We start from the raw sequence: 24,335 nt of genomic DNA on the forward strand, positions 1-24,335 counted from the left end.
CGTGGGTGAAAGGTACATATTGTTCTCCCGTTATTTTATTCAATCGTGTTCTAGTTCCCTATATGGAGATGGATTCGGGTTTCACAAAACCCAAGGATTTTTCTAACACTCTTAACCATTCCCTCCCCACCTAAGATTTCCTTGTGCAAAAATTCATCTCTATCCCAAACTGTTGTTTGTGTTAGAACGCTATCAATTAAGAATGTCAATCATCTCTGTTTTTTACTTGATAATTCTCTAATGCTATTTGGGAATCCTAGGGGTAATGAGCAGTCGAACTAGTTTATTTCTTCATGCATCTTGCCGCCTAAATCAGTACTCAAATTGTTAGCACTTTCAAGGAGATCGATCAGAAACTCATTCTAGCTGCTTTGACTGTAGCCCCTACTACTTGATTGCCGGAGGATATGCTTTAATTCATCTGTCTATCCTGTTTTGTACACTTAGACTGCATGCACGTTTTTCCTTTTCCAGACCACACAACCCCATAGTGGGATCATGCTTTTAGGGCGTCGGTGGGGGTGGGGGGGTGGGGGCCTAGCTGGTTGGTTCTACTACTACTTCTTTCTTATTCTCATTAATTCTCTAAATTGCAGGTGAAGGTTTTAACCTGAACAGAGAGTACTGGTAGTGATCATAAAGCTGACGGAGCTTGCTTCTGCGCCCTTGTGCAGTGGTACCAAGTATTTGTATTGGGATTCTTACAAACACTTGAACAGCACATCTATATCTCACAACAGTTAAAAGTGCAAAACACTGGTACTCCATTATTTGGTGCTACAAACCAAAACAGCAAACTTTAGTTAATTCAGGAGACCACAAGTACTACTGATCAGTTCTGAGCTTCTTCATCTTCATGACTAGTGTTTTAATTTGAGGTACAATGAAGACCAAGTAAATTAAGGTAGAAACTAATTATGAGTTAATTAATTAGGATAAATAATATGATTTTGTTCATTAGAATTCTATATATATATGCATTTGGTGGGATTGATCGATCAGTAATTAATTAGGATCTACTCCTCGATCTGAAGGAAATTATACTAATTAACCATGGCCGGACGACACTGGCAACTTAAGAAGTGCGCTAATAAGTACTGATTAGCTAGGATCTACTCCTCTTCGATTTTAAATGTTGCTTACAATTAAGCTTGGAGCAACATATAATATCTATCCAAGAGGGAGTGATTAATGAAAATTTTATTTGGGTTTTGTTTTCTGATTGAAATTAATGATAAGCAGAGATGTTTGCAACTTAGAAACTATATATTTAGGTCTTTCTCTTCACAGAAAATATAGTTTACATTATAAAAGTCATCATAAACTAAATTAAATTGCTCTAGCAAAACCCTAAAATCACTAGAATTTATTAATTCCTTATAAGAACCCTAAAATCTTTTATTTCTCAGTTTTTTTTTTTTTTTAATATATATATCCTGTTTCATCATTTGTCATTGTGATCTCCATTAATTGTTTGTCATTGTTGCAGTTCGATCAAAGAGAGTTGAATCAATTAGCTAGAGTGAGAACTGAGTTATAGAAGAGGAAGCTAGCTAGAAGATTTGCTTAGGGTTGGGTGTTTTATGTGTCTGTGTGGGGTAGTCAGTCAAGCTTTTTTGGTTTGACTGTAACTGTGACTCATCACAAGCCTGGAACACTGGCCCTTTTATACAGTCCAAGATTTGGCTTAATTAGTCTGAGACACTTTGTTTCTTTCTGTTGAAATGGACTTTTTCTTTGGAGTTCAGCAAAGACCAAAGGGAAAAATGGTTCAGGGAACTCAAGAACTAAGAAATTAAGAAACCTTCATCTGTGACTTCTTTAATTACTTCAGTGTAATTGTTAGTGGAAACATATTCTAACTGAAATTCATTCATATGATCCTTACCAATACTAGAAAACAAGTCATACCTGCAAGAGAATCAACAGAGTAATATCAATTTCTCCCCCCCCCCCCCCAAAAAAAAAAAAAAAAAGAAGCAATTACAACAACCAAGGAAGACTAAGAAGGACTCATGAATAGGACACATGAGAACCCAAAAGGCCCCAAACCCTCAAACAGGCAACATCAACATTAGGTCAGTACTCCCTAAAAGTGGAACAACACTGACAAACTGAAGCAAAAGTCACTATAACAAGGCCAAAATCACCTTACCACCACCATAAATGGCTCATCCTTAGTAATATTGATGCTTCTCTTCTAGGGTTCTTAAATTGTACCCTAATTTAGTCTGATGATTCAGTTTCCAATAGATGCAATATCAATAGTCCAGAAGAAATTCAAATCACAAATCAAATAAACTTCGAATTTTCAATCACCTATTGATGAATCTTTTACTTTGAATTTGCATACAATTAAATGGCTCAAGCCAGCATGAATTTTACAGCACTAAACCATCTCTATTCACTCTCTATAGTAATGAATATGCAAGTTAAACAGTTGTGATTTCATTTCAATCATCCAGGTGAAACCTCAGATGCATAGTATAGACGAAAAGGTAAACTAACATTAGGGTTTTCTATCAAGGAGTAAATTCTAGGAATATGCCAAACTTGCGGGCGGATAAATTTTTTTTTTCGATGAATGAAAAATTTATACAAAAACAAAGGGAAACATCCCTCGAAATCATAGGGCGGCGAGATACTTCACAAAGAAACACAGCCCACAAAGCAAGGCAAACACCAAGCAACATACAAATTAAGCTCAAAAGCCAACAAAGAAAAGGAGGCAAAGCCCACAAAGCAAAGGTAGCACAAAACTGGAAGATTTATTAGTAAAGATACTAAGAAGAATGGGATAATGTAGGTTTGAGATACAATTAATTACCTTTTCTTTTTCACTCCCTAGAAGTTATTTGGTTTTTATTTTTTATTTTTTAGTAGTGCTTAATAAATCTCCCATTACATTTTGTTCAATGGTTGTTTTGGTAATGCTTCAAAAATTAAAAAAAAAATGCTATCCTTGCATGTGAAGGTGCTAGATGGATTAGCTCCTCCATTAGAAACCCTAGGTAAGATCAAGTACTGAAAATGGATCTTTTCTGTTTGAACACAACATGTGTACTTGCAAATGCTATGAAACCATTTAGGTTTGAGCAAAAAAGAACATGAACTGTGGAAGGAAGTTGTCTTAACACAAGTACCTCAAAAATTTAAGAAAAGGGATTGATTGATGAACATTCATTTGTTGATGATTCCTCTTTTTCTCAGGTCAGATCCTCATCAATTAAATGTAGCTTCTTCACTTCTTCTTTCATGCCTTGGAAATCCATATTCTAAATAAACACTTCTGTCATAACTTCCACAAAAATGCTAGTAAAATTATATATAAGAAAATGTATAGACATGTACTATGGATCATGGCCAAGTCTAAGTTCCAAATCTACTTCATCTTCTTCCCTCTTTTTCTTCTTATTTTTTTCTATCTTTGTTGGACCAATTTGTAAGCTCAAATCTGTGTGCCAGTCTTCCTCATCAACCAAACTCATGTGCTCTTGCCTTTGACTGTGAAGTTGTTGATCTGCATGGTATGCATTTGGAAATCTAGGGCTAGATGTGGATGAAGGAAAATTCTTGTAATAACTTCTCTTTGCCTCTGGGATTGGAGAATGTGGTGGATAGCTTGAAATTGATGAAAAATCAGGTACATTTGAAACCAATGAAGCTTCATTCTGTTTGATCTTTGCTCTATCTCTCCTATGGACGTTCATGTGCCCACCCAATGCTTGGGCTGTGGTGAAGCCTCTTTTGCAGAACACACATACATGAGACCGGCCGGTATTCGCATCATCGTTGGCTAGGTTTTGTCCATCACTTTCTTCACTTGAGCTCTTTGAATCTTTATGCTGGCATGAATCCATTAGAGTATAAATTGAGATTCTCCAGACCTGGAACAAGGGCAAATTAAATGAACTCTCAAAGGGTGTGAAGAAATATGGTGATTGAAATTGAACCCTAGAGAGTAGGAAAGCCTATGGGGAAAGGCAAAAGGGTTTAAATGGAAATTAAGAAAGTGTGAAGGGTGTGAGAAAAGCCAGTGACAGACATCGACATTTTCATATCTTCTGATGTGAAGCTATGTTGAGGGTGACATGGTTTTGGGGTTTGCCTAGAGAGCTATTTATTTATATAGCCCTTTTTTTTTTTTTTTTCTTTTCCCTCCCTCAGATTCTACTACATATTCATTTTACCCTTACACAGCTATGTAGTGATCAATCCTTACAACAAATATGCTGTTGCTGTCTCCTGATTTTGTAGCTTTCATCCTGGTTTCTAAACAAATTAAATCTCTCTCTCTCTCTCTCTCTGTGGTATAGTTATATATAAAATGGTAGAAAAGGAGTAGGAGACCTAGTATATCACAATTCACACATGCATAGTTGATAATGACTAATGAGTCACTACTTACTCCCATTTAGAAGCAATTATGTTTGCCATAATTCCAAGCAAAGGCACAAGGACCTACACCCAGGTGATGTGCAATGAGGAAAATTAGAAATTTTCTCTGAATATTTGTAGTTTGATAGAAATGTGCCTAAAAATGGAAAATTCTTCTAAACACGGTAAGTTCCTTTTAAAACAAATGGTAATACTTCATCACCACCCAACCACCATCTTAATTTATCATCAACAATGCAACCATTAATCACCCAAAAAAAAATAATAATGCAACCATTATATTATTATATATCATCATCATGATTATTACAATTAATTGTTTTGGCATGGAGGGTTATGTTTAATGAAGTTAGCTCACCGTGTTATATATATATGTGGCCAAATTTTCTTTGTGTCGGGGGCCAGGCTGCACCTAGACACATGGGGGTGGGAAAAATGACCATCTTGCCGCCCTGGATGGCAGAAATACCAGACCCATGCATCTGGGCACAGCCTGCATTGCGGCACAGAAAACATCAGCCCTATATATATGGGGGAACGCATTCTCTATTTGGGAGCATGACCCATGTGCCAATGCGAGGGCCAATGGGAGTCCGTGCGGAAAATTTCGTCCCATCATGTGTCTTGGGTGTAAAAGTCACATTCCCAGACAGAATTCTTTTTCCCTATATATATAAACCATTTTCATTAATTTTTTTATATATTTTTTTCCTTTAAGAATAACAAAAAAAAAAAAAAAAAACCTTTTCCCTAGGTTCTTTATATAGTGATATGATTGGCTCTTTATTCCAAAATGATTTCTCTTTGTTTTGATGGTAGAAGGAAATATCTTCCAATAATTTGGAGGGATTCATGGGCAGCACAGTAACGCTACAGACATGGTTATTTAACTTAACAACCTAATCAGTTTTATATTAAATAATTTTCCATTCTCAAGTAGAAGGAAAGGAGATTCCATGTGCCACCCTTTTTGGTTGCTTAGTTGGGCTATGTTCTACTTTAGACCCCTCTCCGAAAAAGAGAATAAGAAGACGACAAAGAACAATAAGAAGAAGGAGAGAGAGAGAGAGAGAAAGAGGAGGATGTGGGGACAACTGAAAGAAGGAAAGTGGTTGAAAAGAAAGAGAATACTCATGGAATTGGTTTCTCATTCTGCATTTTCTTGGATAGATCCAACTCAACCCTTCTCCACAGTTATTACTCCTTAGAGAAAGAGAGAGAGAGAGACATATAACATGATAACCCACCATCCTATGATCCCAATAGGGTAATGGGTGGGAGAGGTTATAACCTAGGTTATCCTAATGGCGTTTTAGGCCCATCCTAATATGGGCTTAGAACATTGGATTAAAGGCTTAATTAACTAGGCATGTATCTTCAAGTTATGTCTCATTGATCTAAACCACACCCTCCAAGCTCAACCGGAGATGGGGCTTTAATTGCCCAAATTATAACCTTGAGTTGTGTACTTGTAACTAGGAACTAATCATAGGGTTAGGTGTTATTGGTGAAGCCTGATCTCAGTTTTATCTAGGAAGTATTGTTGATTATTCCTCATTAGGGGTGTCAATCGGATGGTTCGGTTCAGTTCGGTTCGGTTTTTTTGGTTTCGATGTGAGTTTCAGGGACACCGAAACCTAACCAGTAAGGACTTTTCTGTTTCGGTTCGGTTTGTGCTATTGGTTTCAATTTGGTTCGGTTTGGTTTGAAAACCGGGTATAGACTGGTTTTGGGTAAGAATTTGGTAGGATTTTTAGTGTTCAGGGGTTGGTTTTAGTGTTCTGTTCAGTTTGGTCCTATTAGTCAGGCCAATCAGTGGGCTGTCGGTTTAGTTCGAGCCGAGTCAAAACCGAATAGTGCTCTAACCCATAAATCGAAGCCGAACAGATAATGCATCGGTTTGGTTTGGATCGGGCTCAATCGGTCCGGGCTAGTTTGATCGGCTCGATTTTGGTTTTGACACCATTATTCCTCATTATCGATGGTCCCGCTCACCAGAGAGTGGATTGAAGGGTTAGGGGGTGGGAGCCCTCAACCCAAATCCTTGAGAGTCATTTATGTTGCGAGGCAATTTTATACTTTCAAGGATTAGGGTTTCTCTATATTGTAACGCATCAAAACGATATATATTGGGTTAATCTCATAAGAAGTTGTGTGAGGTTAGAATTTTATAATTTCTTCATCAGACTAGTGGAATCTCGGAGTTATCACTCGACCATTGACATAGCTCATCTTAAATAAACCAAGTAAATCATTGTGTTGTGTGTGTGATTCTTTTTTCGTTTTTCTTTTGTAAATCATTGTTTTTCTGTGTTGTTAATTATTAACATTATGTGTCCCTAACAATGATCAGCCAAAGATCAATTGACCTTACCCATCATTTGAACCTAAGATATAGAAGATTAAGAGAGGAATAGGGTTGATTTGGAACATGATTGTAGCCTAGAATTTTAATAGATTTTAATGAGGAAGCGGGTAATAAGGTTAAAGAATTAGGATACAATATAAGTTAAACTACATAATGGGATGTTGTATCTCTCTACATATGGTCATGGTTTAGTGATGGGCTAGCTAAGCTCACCACCATTTATGTATATATATATATATTTTTTAAACTACATAGTGGGATAAGGAGTGTGGAAGACGATGATGGTGATAGTGATGTGTGCAGACTAGCTTTCTTTATCTCATGCCGCTCCCTCTCACTAAAATAAGCTTTTCCGTACAGTTCTCTTCTATCTCTGTTGTATTTTTTGTATTCTTCAAACCTTTTAACCCCTCGTCCGACAACGGATCGGGGTCCTCTTCAAATGAGGAGATCACTCAATGAGTGCTTAATGAAGCATCCAACGTGGTCATTCATTATTTAAGGAAAAGAGTTTTTTGTGGGAAGCTTGACCCTTACGTACCTCACATCTCTCCCAGATTGATTACAGAGAGAATTATTGCTACAAATTTATAGAGAAATCATATACAAAAAATTTATCAAAATACTCATATAACCCTAAAAAAAATTCTCGAAGATTACCACCCTGAACCCTCGCCCTGTACTTGCTAGCTCATCAAGGCTCCAATAACAAAGATTAATACGCAAAGTGAGCCAATTTGACCCTTGATAATCAACCCACTTATGCAAGCAACAGAATACAAGACATTATACCCTCAACGAGAATTTTTAACATTTTTGTATTGATGGTGGATGATCATCCATACCTGATTTTGGGTAAAGAAAGAAAGACGGTTAGTACCATTTGATGGATGGTGATCTAGTAATCATCTTGCTTTAAACATGCAAGGGCTTACGTTGGATTCCTTTTAAAGTAGGAAGGTAGACAAATTTAGTAAACCTTTTCGGTTATTCACATTCATACTAGGAAAGATTGTGAAGCGTTTAGACTTTAGAGGGCTTGGAATTATGGAGTCTTACACATTAATAAAAGCTGCTTCTCTCTCAACTTTAAACAATCTCTTTCACTTTGTAACCCCTCCCATCATTATTAAGGCTACATCATATACACAACTATTTGGATTAGGCACAATGATAAGCCTGCCTTAATTATAGCCTGTGGATACTCAAGGTTTCTCTCTCTTCCTTTCCATTGGTGTATCTCAGCAGGATTCAGATCCTCTACTGTCGAGCTGCCTGGCAGGACTTTACTGCCAAGACACAGCAAGGCGGTAAATGACCTCCTTACCCCCACTCGGACAGGGGTAAGGCGGTCATTACTCGCCTTACCCCCACTCGAACAGGGGTAAGGCGGTCATTACTCGCCTTGATGTGTCTTGACAGTAGGGTCCTGCTGGGCAACTCGATAGTAGAGTATCTAAATTGATCTCAGCAATGGGAGCTATTAAGCAATACCAATGTGGGATAGATAAAGAAAGTACCAAAAGCCTTTTATGTATAGACAACTAATAGAATCCTCCCATCAAAAAATGCAATAAGATTTAGGACTCTAATTCCCTCAACTAACATAATTGATATGGAATGGGTATCAGCTGATTAGAATAGAAATTAGTGAATAAAACAAAAAACAAAACAATGAGATATCTAAGTAGATCAGTATAGACACTGAAATTTTGTCACCCTAATAAAGGACTATCGTGACGTTGATAAAATAAGACTGATGTTACTCTCAAAATCCGTAAGATGGAAAAAGTTCATTTTACCCCTGCTCTCAAAATCAAGTGGCGTGACCTTCTAGTTCAATATGCGATAATGTACATACTCTTTCCAATTTTTCAAAATATTCTTTCTTATGCTGTTATAATTCCAGAATTTTCATAAATTGGTTTTCAAATAAACCCTTTTTATTCCGGCATAATGCCAAGTTTTCTGCAAATAATGCTCAAATATTCTCTTTTATGCCGTTAGGCTACCCAAATGAATTTTTATCAAAATGTAAAATTTTCTGGGGGAATCTATGTGACATCCAAATATCGTCAACAGACTCCAATCATCAAAAATCAAATGAACAAAACCCTAAAATGTCCGAAGTCATTCCCAATCTCCGATAAACTTTGCTCGACCAATAAGGGAACCCAAAAAGAAATCTTTTTACTACGGATCTCGGATTAAGGTATTTCCTGCAATTCTGGACTGCTTATCAGGTACGTATATTTACATACGAGCAGGTGGTAGCGGTGCGACGATAAAATTCCTTAAACTCACCACTAAACGCAACGAGTAAATCTGAACCATTTATTTTTTGACCTTTTAATTGTAACCGTTGAATAAAAATGCCATTAACCTGCTAACCGTCACAGCCCTTGTCTTCTTCTTTTTTCTATTCTATTTCACTGCAGGGAAGTGTTTCATGTGACATAGAACGGAGAAGAAAGATTGACGCTGCGTGGGAGGACGGAGGTAGGAGGAGACAATACACAGGGAGGGCGGTGGTGGGAGGATGGAAGTCGCAGAATCTCCCGAGTTATCTTCTCTCGGTTCATCTTCCATCAGAAATCATCGATTCATCTTCTCTAGAGAACAGAGAACAGAGAACAGAGAAATCTAGAACTAATAACCGACATAGATCCTCCAAGTTACCTTTTCTCTGTAGAAATCAGTACAGAGAAATCAAGAAATTTCAAATACTATAACCCAAACTCCATCTTCCCTTTCATTTAAGTAAAAAAAAAATAAAAAAAACCCTCCCATCTTCCCACCGAGAATACACAGGGGGGGTGGAAAAAAAGGGTTGTACTGCGTTCCGGTGGTTCCGTCGATGAACTGGGTTAGTGACGCATGTATGTGGATTTGAAGAAGAGCAAGCAAGTACATGGGACCGAGGGTTTCTGATCTGAAACGCCTCCGCCTTCAGCGACGATAACCCCAACGATAACCTAAATTTCACGGGATTTTTTCACTTGGGTTCCTTCGGCTTTTCATCTAGGACTGAATTTTTAGATGTCCTTCTTTATTTTTGTTGTTGATTCTGCTGTTGCTTGTTAAAGGGGTTTTTAATTGCTCGTTAAAAGGGTTTTTAATGGTAGTGGACATTGAAGCTTTGAAGATTTTGCAGCTGAGAGAGAGCTTCTCAGTCTGTTGATACTTCTCTGGTCTTCCTTATGTTTTCTTTCAAAATCTGAACTTTCATGGTGTGGGGTATTGAGAGGAAGGTGTGAGGTTGAACACAAACCAAATGAAGGGGTGGTTTCGGGGTGGTTTTAAGTTCGCCGGAGATGGGAAACGTTCAACGACCTTTTGCAGATCGGTAGCTGAAGAAGATGTGGGCAGCCGGTTGCAGCCAGTTGCAAGTTAAAAATTCAATGACTTAGATCAACTGGTTAAATCTCAACGGTTGAGATTTAATTTTGTTTAGAGTTGCGCTTAAGGACTTTTACACGTCGCGCTACGACTTTTTCCCCTTTACATTATTTATTTCAGTATCTTGTCAGCATAGTATGATGTCAGCATAGTATGATTTCAAGATATTATTCAAAATGCTATGATTGCTTGAACCACATTATGATTTGATCCCTAGTCCGTAGACAGTTTGACAAATGTATGTTTAAATTCAGTCCTCCCATCCCCCCTTTCTCTTTCCTCTTTTATTTATTGCTTTATATACTTTCCAACTTAGCAACCTAGATTAGGATTAGATTTACATTATTTTATAGCAAGATTATAATTAGTCCACATAGAAAGAGGCCGGCCCCGAGTCGGTGGACTGGGTGCCTAACATCTTTCAATTGTGAATCTACCCAGAGATTTTGGAAGACCTATACCTTATCAATTAGAATCATTCTCTTTTTCGAAAAGGCCCGAAAGAAAGACATTTATGGATCCTAGACCCTTATCTAGGTGGTGACTCTCAAAGAAAACCCTTTTAATCCCTCTCTTATGGCAATTGTATCATAGTCGGCCAGGGGAGAGGACGGAGGTATATCTTCCTCTCGTGTACCTACAGTGGCGACTCCATTGAAGACTCAAGACTCTTATTGTGGATCATTCTTTGTGTATATATAATAGTTATTACATTTTTTTGATAAATAATTGCATCATGTCATCTTGTTCGAAGTGAAGTCATACGACAAGGGTGCTCCATATTGTGCCTCAACCCCCAGGCGCATCATATCAAGCACTCTAAGATCGAATGGTACATATTTTGCCACTCACACTACACACCTACTGTTCCATGATGTAATGAAATCACAACCTCTGATCTTGTACTCCTTAGGTATGGAATTCCAACCAGCCAGAGAGGATGTCCCCTAGCATATTGGATTTATGCTATAACACTCTGAGATTGGTTGCTTGGTTATACCCTTAAGGGTATATCATAAGGATAAAACCTCGTACCTTTGATTCACTCGGCCGCCTGGCGGGTGATATTTATATCGGTTTCTATATACATTATTCCTAGCGACAAGGGATGCTCCATGCCTATGTTCGGCTGTTTGAGGCTTACATCTTCAAAGGCACAACATATGAGTCCCCTAAAAACGACTTGTACATATAGGTTCCTAGTCAAAGGTGAACCTCACAACCCCCCCCCCCCCCTCAACTACACATATCATGTATTGGGAATAGACTAAATTATTAGGTTTTCACCTCAATGTAACAATTATTTGGGATCAGGATAGGAACCTTGTTAGCTTAGGTTATGTCCGGTCTAATATCGATGATTAGCAAGTTTAAACCTGGTGAACCATGACATCAATCTTGAAATATTCTACCTTATAATAATTCCACATTGATATCCGACACCACCAAGTCCTGGCATATGATTCTTCAAGAACTAGCCCGATATAGAACTAGTTTAACTTTGTTCTTATCTCAGCCGAAAATTCTTTGAGATCAACTGAGGGTTTTGTTAATCTAGTTTATCCTTAAAACTAGAATGACATTATGCATTAACTCCATGCCCATCTACACACATTAGAGACCGAATGTGACAATTCCGACAAGGGCACCCCAGACTAAGAACTAGAGGAGCTAGCTCTCTGTTGGCATGGACCCAACAAAAGATGAGCGTCGGGATGCTCCTGTAAACCCTCAAATAGATCAATTACAAGCAGAGATGATCAAAATGAGGCAAATATATAATGATTCAACTCCTTCAATATACCCAAGCTCAGGATATATGTGAAAATCTTTCTACCAAAAAAAAAAAAAACGGATATATGTGAAAATCATTTCCTAAATGCTACCTATAACTGTCATGGGGCAGTTCAATTGTCATTCAAATTCAATGGGCATGGTGCCCACCCATTAACAATCTAGGCATGTGTTGAATTTTAGACTAATCCAACTTTATGTCTCACTTCAAAAATTGTTTGAAAATATCAATTCAATGTGGGCTGTGTGAACGATAGGATCCTTTCAAACACAAAGGTAAGAAGATATTGTTCCAATTATTAACGCAAATACAACCTCATCTTCAGTAGTCGCGGTCGTTATGAGCCGTTCGAAAGTAGAACCATGGTCAACCCTTGCCGACAAAGTCGATTATATATGGGAAACTTTTTTTTTTCTTTTTTTTTTTTTTGCTCGACCTATATATGAGAACTCGTTACATGATTTCAATGGTTTCAAGTGTGTGTTGGTCTCACGGCATCTTCCAATGATCCCTCAGACTTCAATGGTTTTCATCCACTTTCCGGCCAGTATAGTGAAAGCCCTTCTAAATGAGGGAATTGCAAAAACCTGCTCCACTGCTCCACTCAACACTGTAGGTTAATGGTTCACCCCTACCCAAGTTTGATTACTTGAATGCCCAACTGCCCCTGTACTTAATGTCAGACTCAGATCGGCAGCAGCCTGAGAACCCTTGTAGATACCAATTACCAATACTTCAAACACATTCTGAAGAAGAAACATAATCCTTGGGCACCAAGTCCGTTCCCTCTCAATCGCCTTTTATGAAGGTGTACCATATTACCATCAAAATGGCATAGATAATAGGCATTACCTGCTTCTCCAATCATTTCCATCCGTCCGGCAGCCATAGATGTCCGAAAGGCGAAAGGTATTAAATGCGTGAAACTCGATCAGAGATAAACAAACACAAAGAGACCAAGGAAGCTGCAACCACATTAGCACAAAGAGAATGTATACTGTTAAGCAAACGCCAAAAATATCATCAGGTTCAGGAAAAGATGGTCGAAAAAGGCATAATCCATCTTGTTGGATGATGAATGTGGAGCATGGGCCATAAGTCAGCTCGACCTTCAACATGTGGATACTGTGGAAACCATCTATGTATGAGTAAAAGACTAACAGCCAAAAAAGATTAGACACTACCAGTATCCTGTACAGAGAACATGTTCTAATCCTGATAAAAAAGGGGTGTACATCAACTGTTGTTAAAAGAACCCATCATAAACAAATTCCTTTACCAATGGTATCAGATATATGATCAGCACCTCCATAACCAAAAACAAGTCTATAGACGAATCTGATCATCTTCTCCATCTACTGGAGATTGGCATGCTCCACGATCTGCTCTTCCTGCAAACAGTAACCCAACAGCACAAACCAAGATAAAGGTCAGCGTATGTTCAATTACATCTCCTTAATCATTAAGCACACTTCCAACAAAAGGAACACACCTCTCAATTCAATGTCATTACTGTTTCTAGCATCTGGGCCACTCCTCCAATCAGTTGACCGTCCAGTAAGTACATGCATCCCTCGAGGTTGTAACATGAAATGACCTGGGCTAATGTTTTGATGCTCATCACTTCCCCCGACTGGGATTCTCCCAGAAGATTCCAGTGATGATCCGAAGCCTAGGTTTGAGATTGTTGCACCAACTAGTGGTGATGGCAACTTGCTAGTAGAAGCATCAGCTTTTAGACCACCGCTAACTTCCCTTTTGGTGTCAATCACAAAGGAACCAACAATAACCTGTGCAAGTTTGCAAAAAGTTTTACATTGCAAGTTCAAAGTTCAAAGTTCAAAGAAGAGGTCTGATAATTTTTCAAAACAGAAAAAAAAAAATTTGGGGGGGGGGGGGGGGGGTGGGGGTTGGAACAGCACCTGCACTGGGCCCGCAGCCTTTAATGGTCCCCCTACCCCACCTCCAACAATCCGACCATCAGAACCAGACAAACATACGCTAAGTCCACCAGTTCTTGAGGATGCTCCTCCAACCTCACTATGCAGGAATGATCCGGTCAGTGAAAGGATCTCAAAACGCCCCTAATCCAATGCATCAAAAAAAATCAATGTTAACACATTACATGGACAGAAATGGAGCCACAGTCTAGTTTCAAACTAGTTTGATCATAAAAAATAAATATCAAATACAGAAAAATAATCACATTGTGGCATTTAGTACTCCAATCTGATACAAAAATGTCATGCAGTAATATGGATGTTTTCTTCCGAGTTACTGATTTTGATTCAGAAAAATCATGTTTAAATCTAAATAAACATAAACATAACGATATTACCCCCCTCCCTCTTTTTCAAATTCTTTTAACCCAAACTAGATCAAGAAGATTCTTGCTTTGCAGCCTGCGGGTGAGTGTATGATAAATTTTTCATCATAGGGAATAATGAGCTAGTATGACATAAATTGCCAATAAATGATTCATTGTATGACAATTGATAAGGTTAAGCCTATGCAATGGGGAGAAAAAGCAAACCCAGTTCAGAAATTAGAATAGCAGGATATCTGACTCCACACAGCATGACAAAGAAGCTGGGAATGAAAAAGGAAAGGGACAAGTTCCCAATCTGCACTTCTGGAAAAGAAATTCCACATTTGGAATCTGACAAACTTTGGACAGACTCTAACGTATCAAAGTTAAAAGACCAAACCTAACCATCCATACTGTTGTACTGGAAGAGTAATCTCCATTACATTTTTTATGAGTTTCTTTACAAAAATGACCTCATTATAAGATCACAATATCCTACACCCGTCTCCGTCTATGATTCTTCCATGAGAGAGAGAGGGGCAGTGGGTGGAACCTTGGATGCTGCTAGTGCAGGGAGAAACTCCTATTTTACAATGGAGGGAGGGAGGAAAAGAGTTTGTACCCTGAAGAGCACTTGCAGAGAATAGTTCTTTTTGGATCTGAGAATCTCACTTGATGGAGTTTCAACTATACAAACAAAAGCCTAATTTGATCTCTATCCTCATCAATGAAAACAGTAGTTGGTTACTGGAACCTGAAAGAGTCTTACAAAAAATTAACAAAAGACAGATGTAGTTGCAAAGACGGAAGGTCAACTTATGCAGTGGTGAGAAGACAAGTTTCGATTTGGGTAGAGTAAAGAGGCTGTGGTATCTCCGTGACTTCAGGAAGTAATCCACAGCGTTGTTGAGACTGCCGGTGAGATTGTTGACAGAAGCAGTGGTGCCTCCAACTGTCCATTGAGTTTTTTTTTTTTTTTTTTTTTTTTGGGGGGGGGGTTAGAGTTCAAATGGCATTGAGAAGATAATATGACATGGAAAAAAGTTACTTTTGCAAAGAAACCCATAGCTGGCAACCCATGAGGTCAGAAAATGGGAATTTAGTCATTTGCTTAAATGAGCCTAGAAAGAGAGTCATTTTTATTTGTCAGGTTCCAAATTGGGATTTTCCACAAGTACAGATCTGGGGCACTTACCTCCAAAGAAAAGTAAATTTATCATAGAAACATCACCATGGAAATGGTTATATGTTCATTTACCAAATTCTGAACAATAAAAATTCCATGCAAGAATGTTGTTTTGCTCATGCAATGAGATGCAAGAGATGATACAAGTACAATATCCAATATCCAAATGATAGATCCTACAGAAAGCAAACAAATATTATATATATATATATATATGGGAGAGGGTTCTCTGAGCACAGGCATAGAGAAGCCCACCATGAGGTGTGGTAAAAATGGTATGGTACATTGGAGGGCAGCAAGGACATTTCATGTGATGAAGAGAGAGATAGACTGAGAGATGCTAGTGTAACCTACACCAGCGGCTTAGAGAACTTTTGGTTCCCATGCCACCAAAGCGTGGGGGGAATCTCCACACCACACCAATCACGATGCAGGAAATGGGTTTAACTCAAGAGGGGCCCACATGGTGTCTGAGGAGAGAGGGTGTCAGTGTGAGGCCCACAGCGTATTATGTGATAGATCATGAGAATGAATCCCAACATTGCCTGCATGGGGATCTTTTCCTATATTTATATCAGGACAATCGAACTTATCAAGGGCTAGAATTAGAGCTGAAGCACATTCATATTGTTTATATACCGCATAGAACTGGGTTCTTCATTGAGGCTGAAGCCATATCTAAAATGATCTTTCCCCCACTTGATAGATTTAAGGGAAATTTACGCGTACCTCCCCTGCTTTCCAAAATAACTAGTAAGTAAACCCACTCCGTTAACCTGGGATTGAAAACGTTAGAATTGTTGTTTATTTGTTGACCAAGCCCTTCATGCTAAAATAAACCTATTTCTTCCATTACTTGCTCTGTGGAGCAATAACAAACTGAAAGGAGAAACCCTTTACCTGCCGCTGCTACTACACCTCCGAGGCAACCACCATTCTTGTCGCTTCTTGCTGCTGAGCTGAAATCTTGACTAACTTGAAAAGAGTTTCGGTGGATTTGGATGGTCCAGCAAAGACAAACTTGCTCTTGCTTCTCTGGGTCAAGAAGGGACTGATCATCCGATTGAAGGCAAGGTACCACCAAGGAACATTGAGACCTGATCAATCACCAAACCGCCCCCCCCATCGTTCTGATTCGTAGTCATTTCTCTTTTTTTTTTCCTATTAATTCAGTCATTTATTTCTGTTACTATTACCCTTTTACTGTTGCCGATTCTACATGTGTTCAGTCGCAGGACTTCAGCTAATGGGCCACTGGATGGTGAAGGCGTCCATGAAGCAATTACTCCAAGACCCATTTGGATCTGATCCCTTTCTTCATTGGAGACATTGCCACCAGACATCGACAATGTAAGGGCAGACAGTGGCAGCTTCTCCTATGAACAAATTGACAACTTATTCCCTGCATTTAGATAGGCTCGACCACGTGTCCATGAACCTCCTGGGCATTTGTCGATGTTCAGGGCTTGAAGGCTCATCTAAGGAAGTTATTTCGGGGTTCAGAAATTGGAAGCACTGATCGTTCTGAATTCTGATGGTGAGGTTCTGATCTTCCCCCCACCACCGAAATTCGAGTAAGTGTCCAAACTCCGCTCGCCTTCGTAAGGCTGTCAGAAGGCAGCGGAATTTGCTTTCGATTGCATCAGTTGCAGCCAATGTTGATTCGACGCAGCAAGGGGAACCGGTTCCCCTCTCATCATCCAGCCCATACCCCTTCAAGCAGTAGAAACAAAGCACAGTACTTTAAATAACAACAAATACCCTGAAATTTGGGTTCTCAAAGCGACCACTAGGAACTCTTTCCAAACTCACCTGGGTTCCTTGTATGATGGAAGAGGAACTAGATTATTGAAAGGGGAGGCCTTGAAATCTGGCCGGGATAGAAGCCCTGAAAGCTGATGGGTGGTAGTCGTATTATTAGATGTAATGTCGGAAATAATTGCAGATGCAGTCTCTGGAGGTCCCTGCCCCAAACCAACTCCCCTAGCGTGAGATTGAAGTTAGGAGTTGTTGCTAGTTTGTACTGACAGCTGGACCCTAGTTCAGATCCCTTCAATTCCTTTGTTGGTTCTTCCAACTTGATACTGGTCTTGTTTGGAAGGACTAGTAGTAAGGATCTCATCCCTGTAATCTCAGGTTGACGGATTCCAAACATAAGAGTTTGAACATCTGAATCGAAGTGTGTTCTTCCGCCCTGGAGCAAATTGCATATTTGAGCCCCAGGGAGGCTCAATCAAGGGGATATTAGTTTACTGGGAGTGAGAGTGAGAGTATTCATGGGTTCTGTGAGGCAGGATTACAGTGGTAGGAATAATGGTCTCTTCTTACATCTCTCTGTTCTCTTTTTTTTTTAAGTTCCTTTGATTGACAACCCGAGATGAAGAGGCTCAGTTTGTTTAGAAGGGAATATGAGGTGGGATGGTTCGAGATTAAGGAGAGAGAGAATGGGGAAGCAGAAAACAGAGGGGGAGTTGGGAAACAAGCAGCATGGAAAGACGGTGGCAAGGGTGAGATGAGGGAGAGGAGAGAGAGGGGGCAGACCTGCAACGCTTATCAACACCAAGCTCTCTTTATTTTATTTTTTCCTTCTCAAGACAGCTTTTGTTCTTTGTTGCTTCTTCTTATTTTTCTTTCTCTTCTAAAAAAAAGGGTTTTGCAGAGGCAGACCTGCAAAATTGAGATAGTCATTTTGCCAGGCCGGCATGAAAACGGGAATGAAAACAGAACTGAATGAAAGTGTGCAAGAAGAAGCAAAGGGTGTTGGTTTTTGGAGAGTTCTAACAGATCCCATGATGGATCAGAAGAGGAGGGTGAGAGCAGGAGTAGAAGAAGATGATGACGAAAGCCATAGATCATTAGGTGAAGGGCATATCTTTACCCTATCGAGGGTATATTGGTCATAAAATTACTAAAACACTCTTACCATTTGCAACTAACAGAGACAACTAACGGAGTGGGTTTACTTACTAATTATTTTGGAAAGCAGGGGAGGTAGACGAAATATCCAAAACACATGGGTCTAATCAAACCGATGGGCTGGAGCAGTCCTTGAAGATTATCTTCCCCATAAATCCATAAAGCTCAAAGGCCCTCTCTAGATGAACTCTTCCAAAACCATGAGCAAGAGAATGGAAGGAAGACTGGAATGATCATTTTCTACTTTAGTTTCAGCACTCTCTTTTTTATTTTTTCTTCTTTTTTGGAGGGGTGGGGGGTTGGGATTGTGGGAGGATCAGATTCTTCAAACATTAAAACTTGAATGTAGAGACCCCCACCACCCACCCTGGTCCCAAAATAAAAGGTGAGGCGGGGGAGGAAAACTGAGAACATTCAAATCCATCCATTGACCGATATAGCATTTGATAAACTCAGCTGTTCACCTAGTAAATATTTTAGCAGAACATATTATTTTAGAATCTAGAAACTATCATATGCCAGTGTGTGGAGGAATGTTATAAGCAGTGATTCCATCTAGCTTCATGATGTTTCTGTTGTATTTCTTGCTTTGGGGATGGGCAATCTCAACAGCTGGACATGTGAATCATAGTATGTACCGCACACAGTTGCATACAACCCTAGTTACTTGAGCTCGAGCTTATTCCATGGAGAGGCAGCCGTAATGCCAACACCTCAGGTTAGTTTATATATTGCATTTTTAATCAATATATCAATCATATTCTTTTTTTCTTTTATGATGAATAAACAGCATTTTATAAAAAAGAGAAAAGGAGGAAACTACACAATTAACCTCAGCCAGTACCAAGGCACAAACATCACCCACTAAAAACTAAAACATCTGCAGAACCAAGTAGTGGTAAGGATCTAGTATGTAGAAAATGTCTTTCAATCCCAGGCCTATAAGCAGGTAGAAATATAGCTAGGAATCAGATTATAAGAGAATACATGGAAATAACATAGGGAAGAAAACCAACTGATTTCCTGAGCAATTGGATGCTAATTTCTTCACCTGTATTTAAGTAAATTATCTTCTTTCAATTAAAAGTTTTATGGAAAAGCAAATAGCAAAACCTAAAGGAGAGAACATAAGGTTATCTACCTCATACGTCACATTTCCCCCCAATGTGGCAGGCTGGCGAAGAGATGCATTAGAAATTGAACCAGATGCTGAAAGGATACATACTGCACGCTTGTGTTGTTGCATGAATGACATGATTTTCTGCGCGACATCCTATCAATTGAATCCATGCATTAGAAGGAATTATATAAACACAAATAACTTCACTATCCGACTTGTAGAATACTAAAATATATCAGTTATTGAGAAGTAAATAGTCCAAATGGAATAACATTCAGGGAAATGAAATATACAACACACACAAAAAAAAAAATAATACTAAGTAGTGGAATTTACCTTTGAACTAATCGTGTCAGACGATCTAATATCCAAGAATGAACACTATGTTCTAGTCTGTATTATATGGTGAAATGTAAAAGTAAAATAAGAATAAACTTTTACTAATGAGATCAACCACAACTATTAACACTCAGTATTTTAAATAATAAATAAGGATATCTTTGGGAAGGGATGGGGAAGTGGGATAAGAAACATTGAATTGCCTTCAGTTTTAGATCTTTAAGATTACTTATCCGTGGAAATCTATGAACAGTCAAGAAAACATGCTTCTCAGGTTGTCAACCTATTGTTCAACACATAGTTGATGACCAAGTAAGGACAAAAGGGTGACATTATGATTCTTTAAAGTAGATACTGCAGTTCGATGATCCATTGCAAATACAAGTTTGAACCCAGTAAAACAAAAGGTGAAAACACCACCGTTGTATTACCCATTGCTTGTGGTCTTTGTTTAAGCTTTAATGAATTGCCGCTGCCACTCAAAGGACTTAAAAGGAAAAAAGAAAGGATGAGCCCTATCTAACAGCCCTTTCAGACAGTTCTACTTGATGAGATTAGAACAGTAACATCACCAAGAAACTCATCTATGAATTCAGTGGATCAACTATGCCAAACAGAATTAATACTATGAGAGACCCATGCATGCTGTATATATCCACTCCAGAAATTTATGAAGCAAAAAAAAAAATTTAGAGATGCTATGGATAGCCCAAGATGAAAACTAACTTCACAATCTTCTCAAAATATTGCATCTAAACTTTCATACCCATTCAACTTGATTCCTGGTCTTGCTACCAGCAGAATGCATAACTTATTCTAATAACCCCTATCCTAAATTTTGTTGTATTTTCACAAGTTGTAAGTAGTTAACTACATTGTCTACAGAACCTTTACTGCCGAGAGCCTAGAACATAAAACCTTGAGTAGATCTCATGATTTCTAGTTAACTGCATATTTTCCAAGTATTTCAGATGAAGGAAATGACAGAGTGCATACTTCTCCAGCAGCTACAGTAATGACATGTGGTGTAAACCCCTGTCCTGCATGCCCTGCATTGAATAGCAAAGCAATAAGCTGAAACTTTAATTCAAATAAAAATATTACAATAACTAAAAGTATACCAGGAAAAAAAACTTATGGATAGTGCATAATGAGAGGAAAAGGGAATTTCTCCATAAGACAACTTCAAGACATTGCAAAATAGAAACAAATCTAATCTGTACTAATCAAGCCAAAGTTTTCAGAAGAAGTGGCAGAAAGAAAACACTAAAATAAGATATTGACCTAAATCCACAAGTAACATGGATAGGTTCTATAACCAACCTGAAGCACTACACAACAGCAACTTCATAAACCACAAAAGATATTCCCACCTGCTATCAACAACCACAATGAAAGCTATTATCACCATCCAGCTGCAGATTATATTCATGTAGAGAGTTTTTGCAAGATCATGACTTTGTTCGTCTTTCTGGCATGATATCCTTTTGATATGGAAAAGAATGTATGGGAAACATCTTTCTTAAGAATTGCAAGTGGTTTAGCACAGGTACACAGAACCGAAATGGTAACCCAGAAATGAGAAAGCCCTGAAAAAGTAAACCTAGGGACACAAACCAACTTACCCCTCAGTAAAACAGATTTGGTTTCCATAACTTACACAAAGAAATGCATCAAGATGCATAAGTGAGGTGTCAATTGGAGGAACCACAAAGTACATAAACCCCCAAGGGGGTAACTCAGTTGGCAAGTCTCAACATCTCACGATTAAGAGGTCATGAGTTCAACTCTACTTGGGTCTACCTATCCCCAAAAAAAAATATCCAAGTACCCAGACTACCGAAATGAAGATAAAATAATCTATAGTTTATATTATGATATTATTATCAAGTAATATTTGTCTATAATTTAGGAAATTTACATGAATAATATTAATTAATTAACTCATGAAGCGTTTTAAAGAAGCAGGTATCCTATGAATAAAACTACAGTAAAAATCAAGAAGAAGCAAAATCCCAAATACCCACCCCCAAAAAACTCATATCTATATCAATGCTGTCTAGAAATGTGTCAGATAAGGAGTTTTCAAAATAAATAAGTAAACAACATGCTTCTTTGTTTGAATTTTTTTCAAGTAATAAGGATGTCATGCCCTGTTCTACGTTTGAACCTCTTCCTAATTCTTCCACTAACCAAGCATTGTTCTTCCATTGAGAGGAATAGGGATAGCTTGCTTTTCATTGGTTGGAAGAAATGACTGAGCGTTATCCATACAAGTTTTTCTCCAATCCCCCCCCCCTAAAAAAAAAAAATAAATAAATAAATAAATAAATAAATATATATATATATATATATATATATATATGATATGTTTAGACCTGTTCTCTTAAAATCCAATTTGAACCCCGATTGAATCTTTATTCCTAATACTCTCCGATTAATCCTTTAGGAACAATGATATGTCCAACCACTTAAATATCTTATCTATGGTTCATGGTTCACCACAATAGGATTTCAGAAATATAAACAATTGAAGATTAACAAATAAATAAGTTACTTTTGGTGAAGAACAGGATGACATTAGTTTTGAAAAATATAAAGAGGCCTAGATGCTTAATAGATGTTGCCTCTCTTTCTGCATTCCTTCTCCCTTTCCTTCTTATTCTTTCTCCTTTTGGTGTGGCAAGTGCAATAATGACTGAATAGTCGAGTGGAGTGGGATGGAGTCGTGGAACCATAGAAGAAGCCAAATTTGGATACGCTTGAAAGTTATGGAGTGTCAAAGGAGCATTTTGAATAAGGGGAATCTTTTGATGTTATGTCCTCTTTAATAATGATAACAAAAGGCAATACTGTAATCAAATCAACATTAAAAACTTACCACAAGGGAATTAGTTTTAATGCATATTCACTTTAAATATTTATGTATTTAAAAGGAAAAGGAACCAGAGTGCTGCCTTCAGTAGGACTATAAAGCCGTCTCCAAGTGCTGAGATCAGTAACATGTTCTTCAAGATATAATGGAGAAACAAAAACCAATCAAGCCAAGTAGCAGAAAAAAGGTTAACAAGTTCAGCAATATCTTGAAGCGCATCACATTGTGCATTTACACGCAAGTTCACAAAATCAACAATACCAGAGTCCCAAAGATGAAAGAAGAAATGTAGGCATTGCTAAAAAAAGATGGAACATTGTAGGAAACACTGAAACTCAAACAAACGCAAGCACACACATTATACTTCCCTAATATCAACATGCACGCACGCATGCAAGCATAAGAAAGCGATCATGATTATTGATAATTCAATAAGAAGAGGATAAAATGAGGAAGGGTTTTAGGCTACTAACCAAGAGCAACCAATTGGGCTTTCTTAGGAGACAAAGCAGACGAAGCCGAAGACTGCTCCTTCTTACGAGGAGAAGAAGAAGGAGAAAGAGGAAGCGAAGAAACAGAAGTAGCAGAGACCTTCTTTGCCGAAGAAGCAGAGGGTGTAGCGCTAGCTGCTGTTTCAGAAGTACCGTACTTCCTCGGCCTTCCTCTCTTTCTCTTTACGGTCTCTGGCGGAGCAGAAGTAGCGACAGGTGCTCTACCGGTGACGCTATGTGGAGGGAAGATAAGAGGGGTCCCTTCAGAAGTCGAGTAATGGCCTGATGAAGCGGCGTTATGGTGGTGACTGGAGAATATACCGTTTGGGGCCGTCGAGTTGCCGGCGGTGGGGGTGGAGATAGCGCCGCCGCTTGTGTGGTGTTGCTGATGCTGCTGCTGATGCTGATGGTGGTGGTGGTGGTGGGGCTGTAGGTGGTGGTAGTAAGAGCTCAGGCTACTTTCGTTCCCCTCCATCAAAGGATTGTGGTAGATTTGGGTAACGGGGTTGGGTTTTTCCTTTCTTTCCTTTTTCAGGGTTTTTTTTTTGGTTTTTTAAAGTATATATCTAGACTATATAGAGAGTTTTCAATTCTATGGGCTTTTGGGGATTTGCTCAACTATTAAACAGTAACAGAATATTTGGCTACATCTGCAAATATTATAATATCTTGACCGTCCATATGTAGATCAGATTCCATATATACATACGATTACTGTTTTTGATCAACTTCGAAAATAACGAATGGTCAGGATCCTCGTAAAAGGTGAAGGTTTTTTTGATTTGACGAATGGTCGCATGTGTTCCTTTCTTTATTAGATTTCCTTTTAGAGTTTTAGTATTGAAAATGTGAAACTTTGCCGTACATGCTACGGAGGGTTACAATTTTATATATTTTATTCGATTCTGTGGGTAGAACTCTAACATATAAATATCCAGAATTATTTAGGGAGCATAGATAAGGGTGTCAATTGGTCTGGTTCTGGTTCGGTTTATATTTGAACAAAGTACAAATCAAAACCAGATCAGATAGGAATCAATCAAAATCAGAATCATTTTGCATTCGATTCTTGAGTTTTGTTCAATCTGAATTTTAATGTGTTTATTTTTTGTTCATATTCGATTTACATGTGGTTTGTAC

General features: G+C 38.4%; 2 protein-coding genes and 1 long non-coding RNA gene across 4 annotated transcripts; all 3 read right to left on the reverse strand.

Annotated features, from left to right (window-relative positions):
* Positions 1-3,350: 3,350 nt before the first annotated feature.
* Positions 3,351-3,860, reverse strand: LOC122643726 (transcriptional regulator TAC1-like). The gene has a single exon (XM_043837315.1). The coding sequence runs from the start codon at positions 3,858-3,860 to the stop codon at positions 3,351-3,353; it is 510 nt and encodes a 169-aa protein (XP_043693250.1).
* A 9,251-nt stretch (positions 3,861-13,111) lies between these two features.
* Positions 13,112-23,670, reverse strand: LOC122642330 (AT-hook motif nuclear-localized protein 14). 2 transcript variants are annotated; one of them, XM_043835767.1, is made up of 7 exons: positions 23,178-23,670; positions 20,826-20,878; positions 19,512-19,643; positions 13,883-14,044; positions 13,453-13,750; positions 13,254-13,351; positions 13,112-13,163 (listed from the first exon to the last, which is right to left on the reverse strand). In XM_043835767.1, exons 1-6 carry the CDS (start codon positions 23,668-23,670, stop codon positions 13,287-13,289), a joined length of 1,203 nt encoding a protein of 400 aa, XP_043691702.1. In that variant the 3' UTR covers positions 13,112-13,163; positions 13,254-13,286. The 2 variants fall into 2 exon arrangements, with proteins under 2 accessions (XP_043691702.1, XP_043691701.1); XM_043835766.1 differs by having other exon boundaries at positions 13,112-13,351.
* Positions 17,010-17,410, reverse strand: LOC122642335. Its single transcript, XR_006330028.1, has 2 exons — positions 17,267-17,410; positions 17,010-17,167 (listed from the first exon to the last, which is right to left on the reverse strand). It is a non-coding gene; the product is annotated as an uncharacterized LOC122642335 (long non-coding RNA).
* Positions 23,671-24,335: the final 665 nt, after the last annotated feature.

The sequence above is a fragment of the Telopea speciosissima genome, chromosome 10 (assembly GCF_018873765.1).
Source record: "Telopea speciosissima isolate NSW1024214 ecotype Mountain lineage chromosome 10, Tspe_v1, whole genome shotgun sequence".
NCBI lineage: Eukaryota > Viridiplantae > Streptophyta > Magnoliopsida > Proteales > Proteaceae > Telopea > Telopea speciosissima.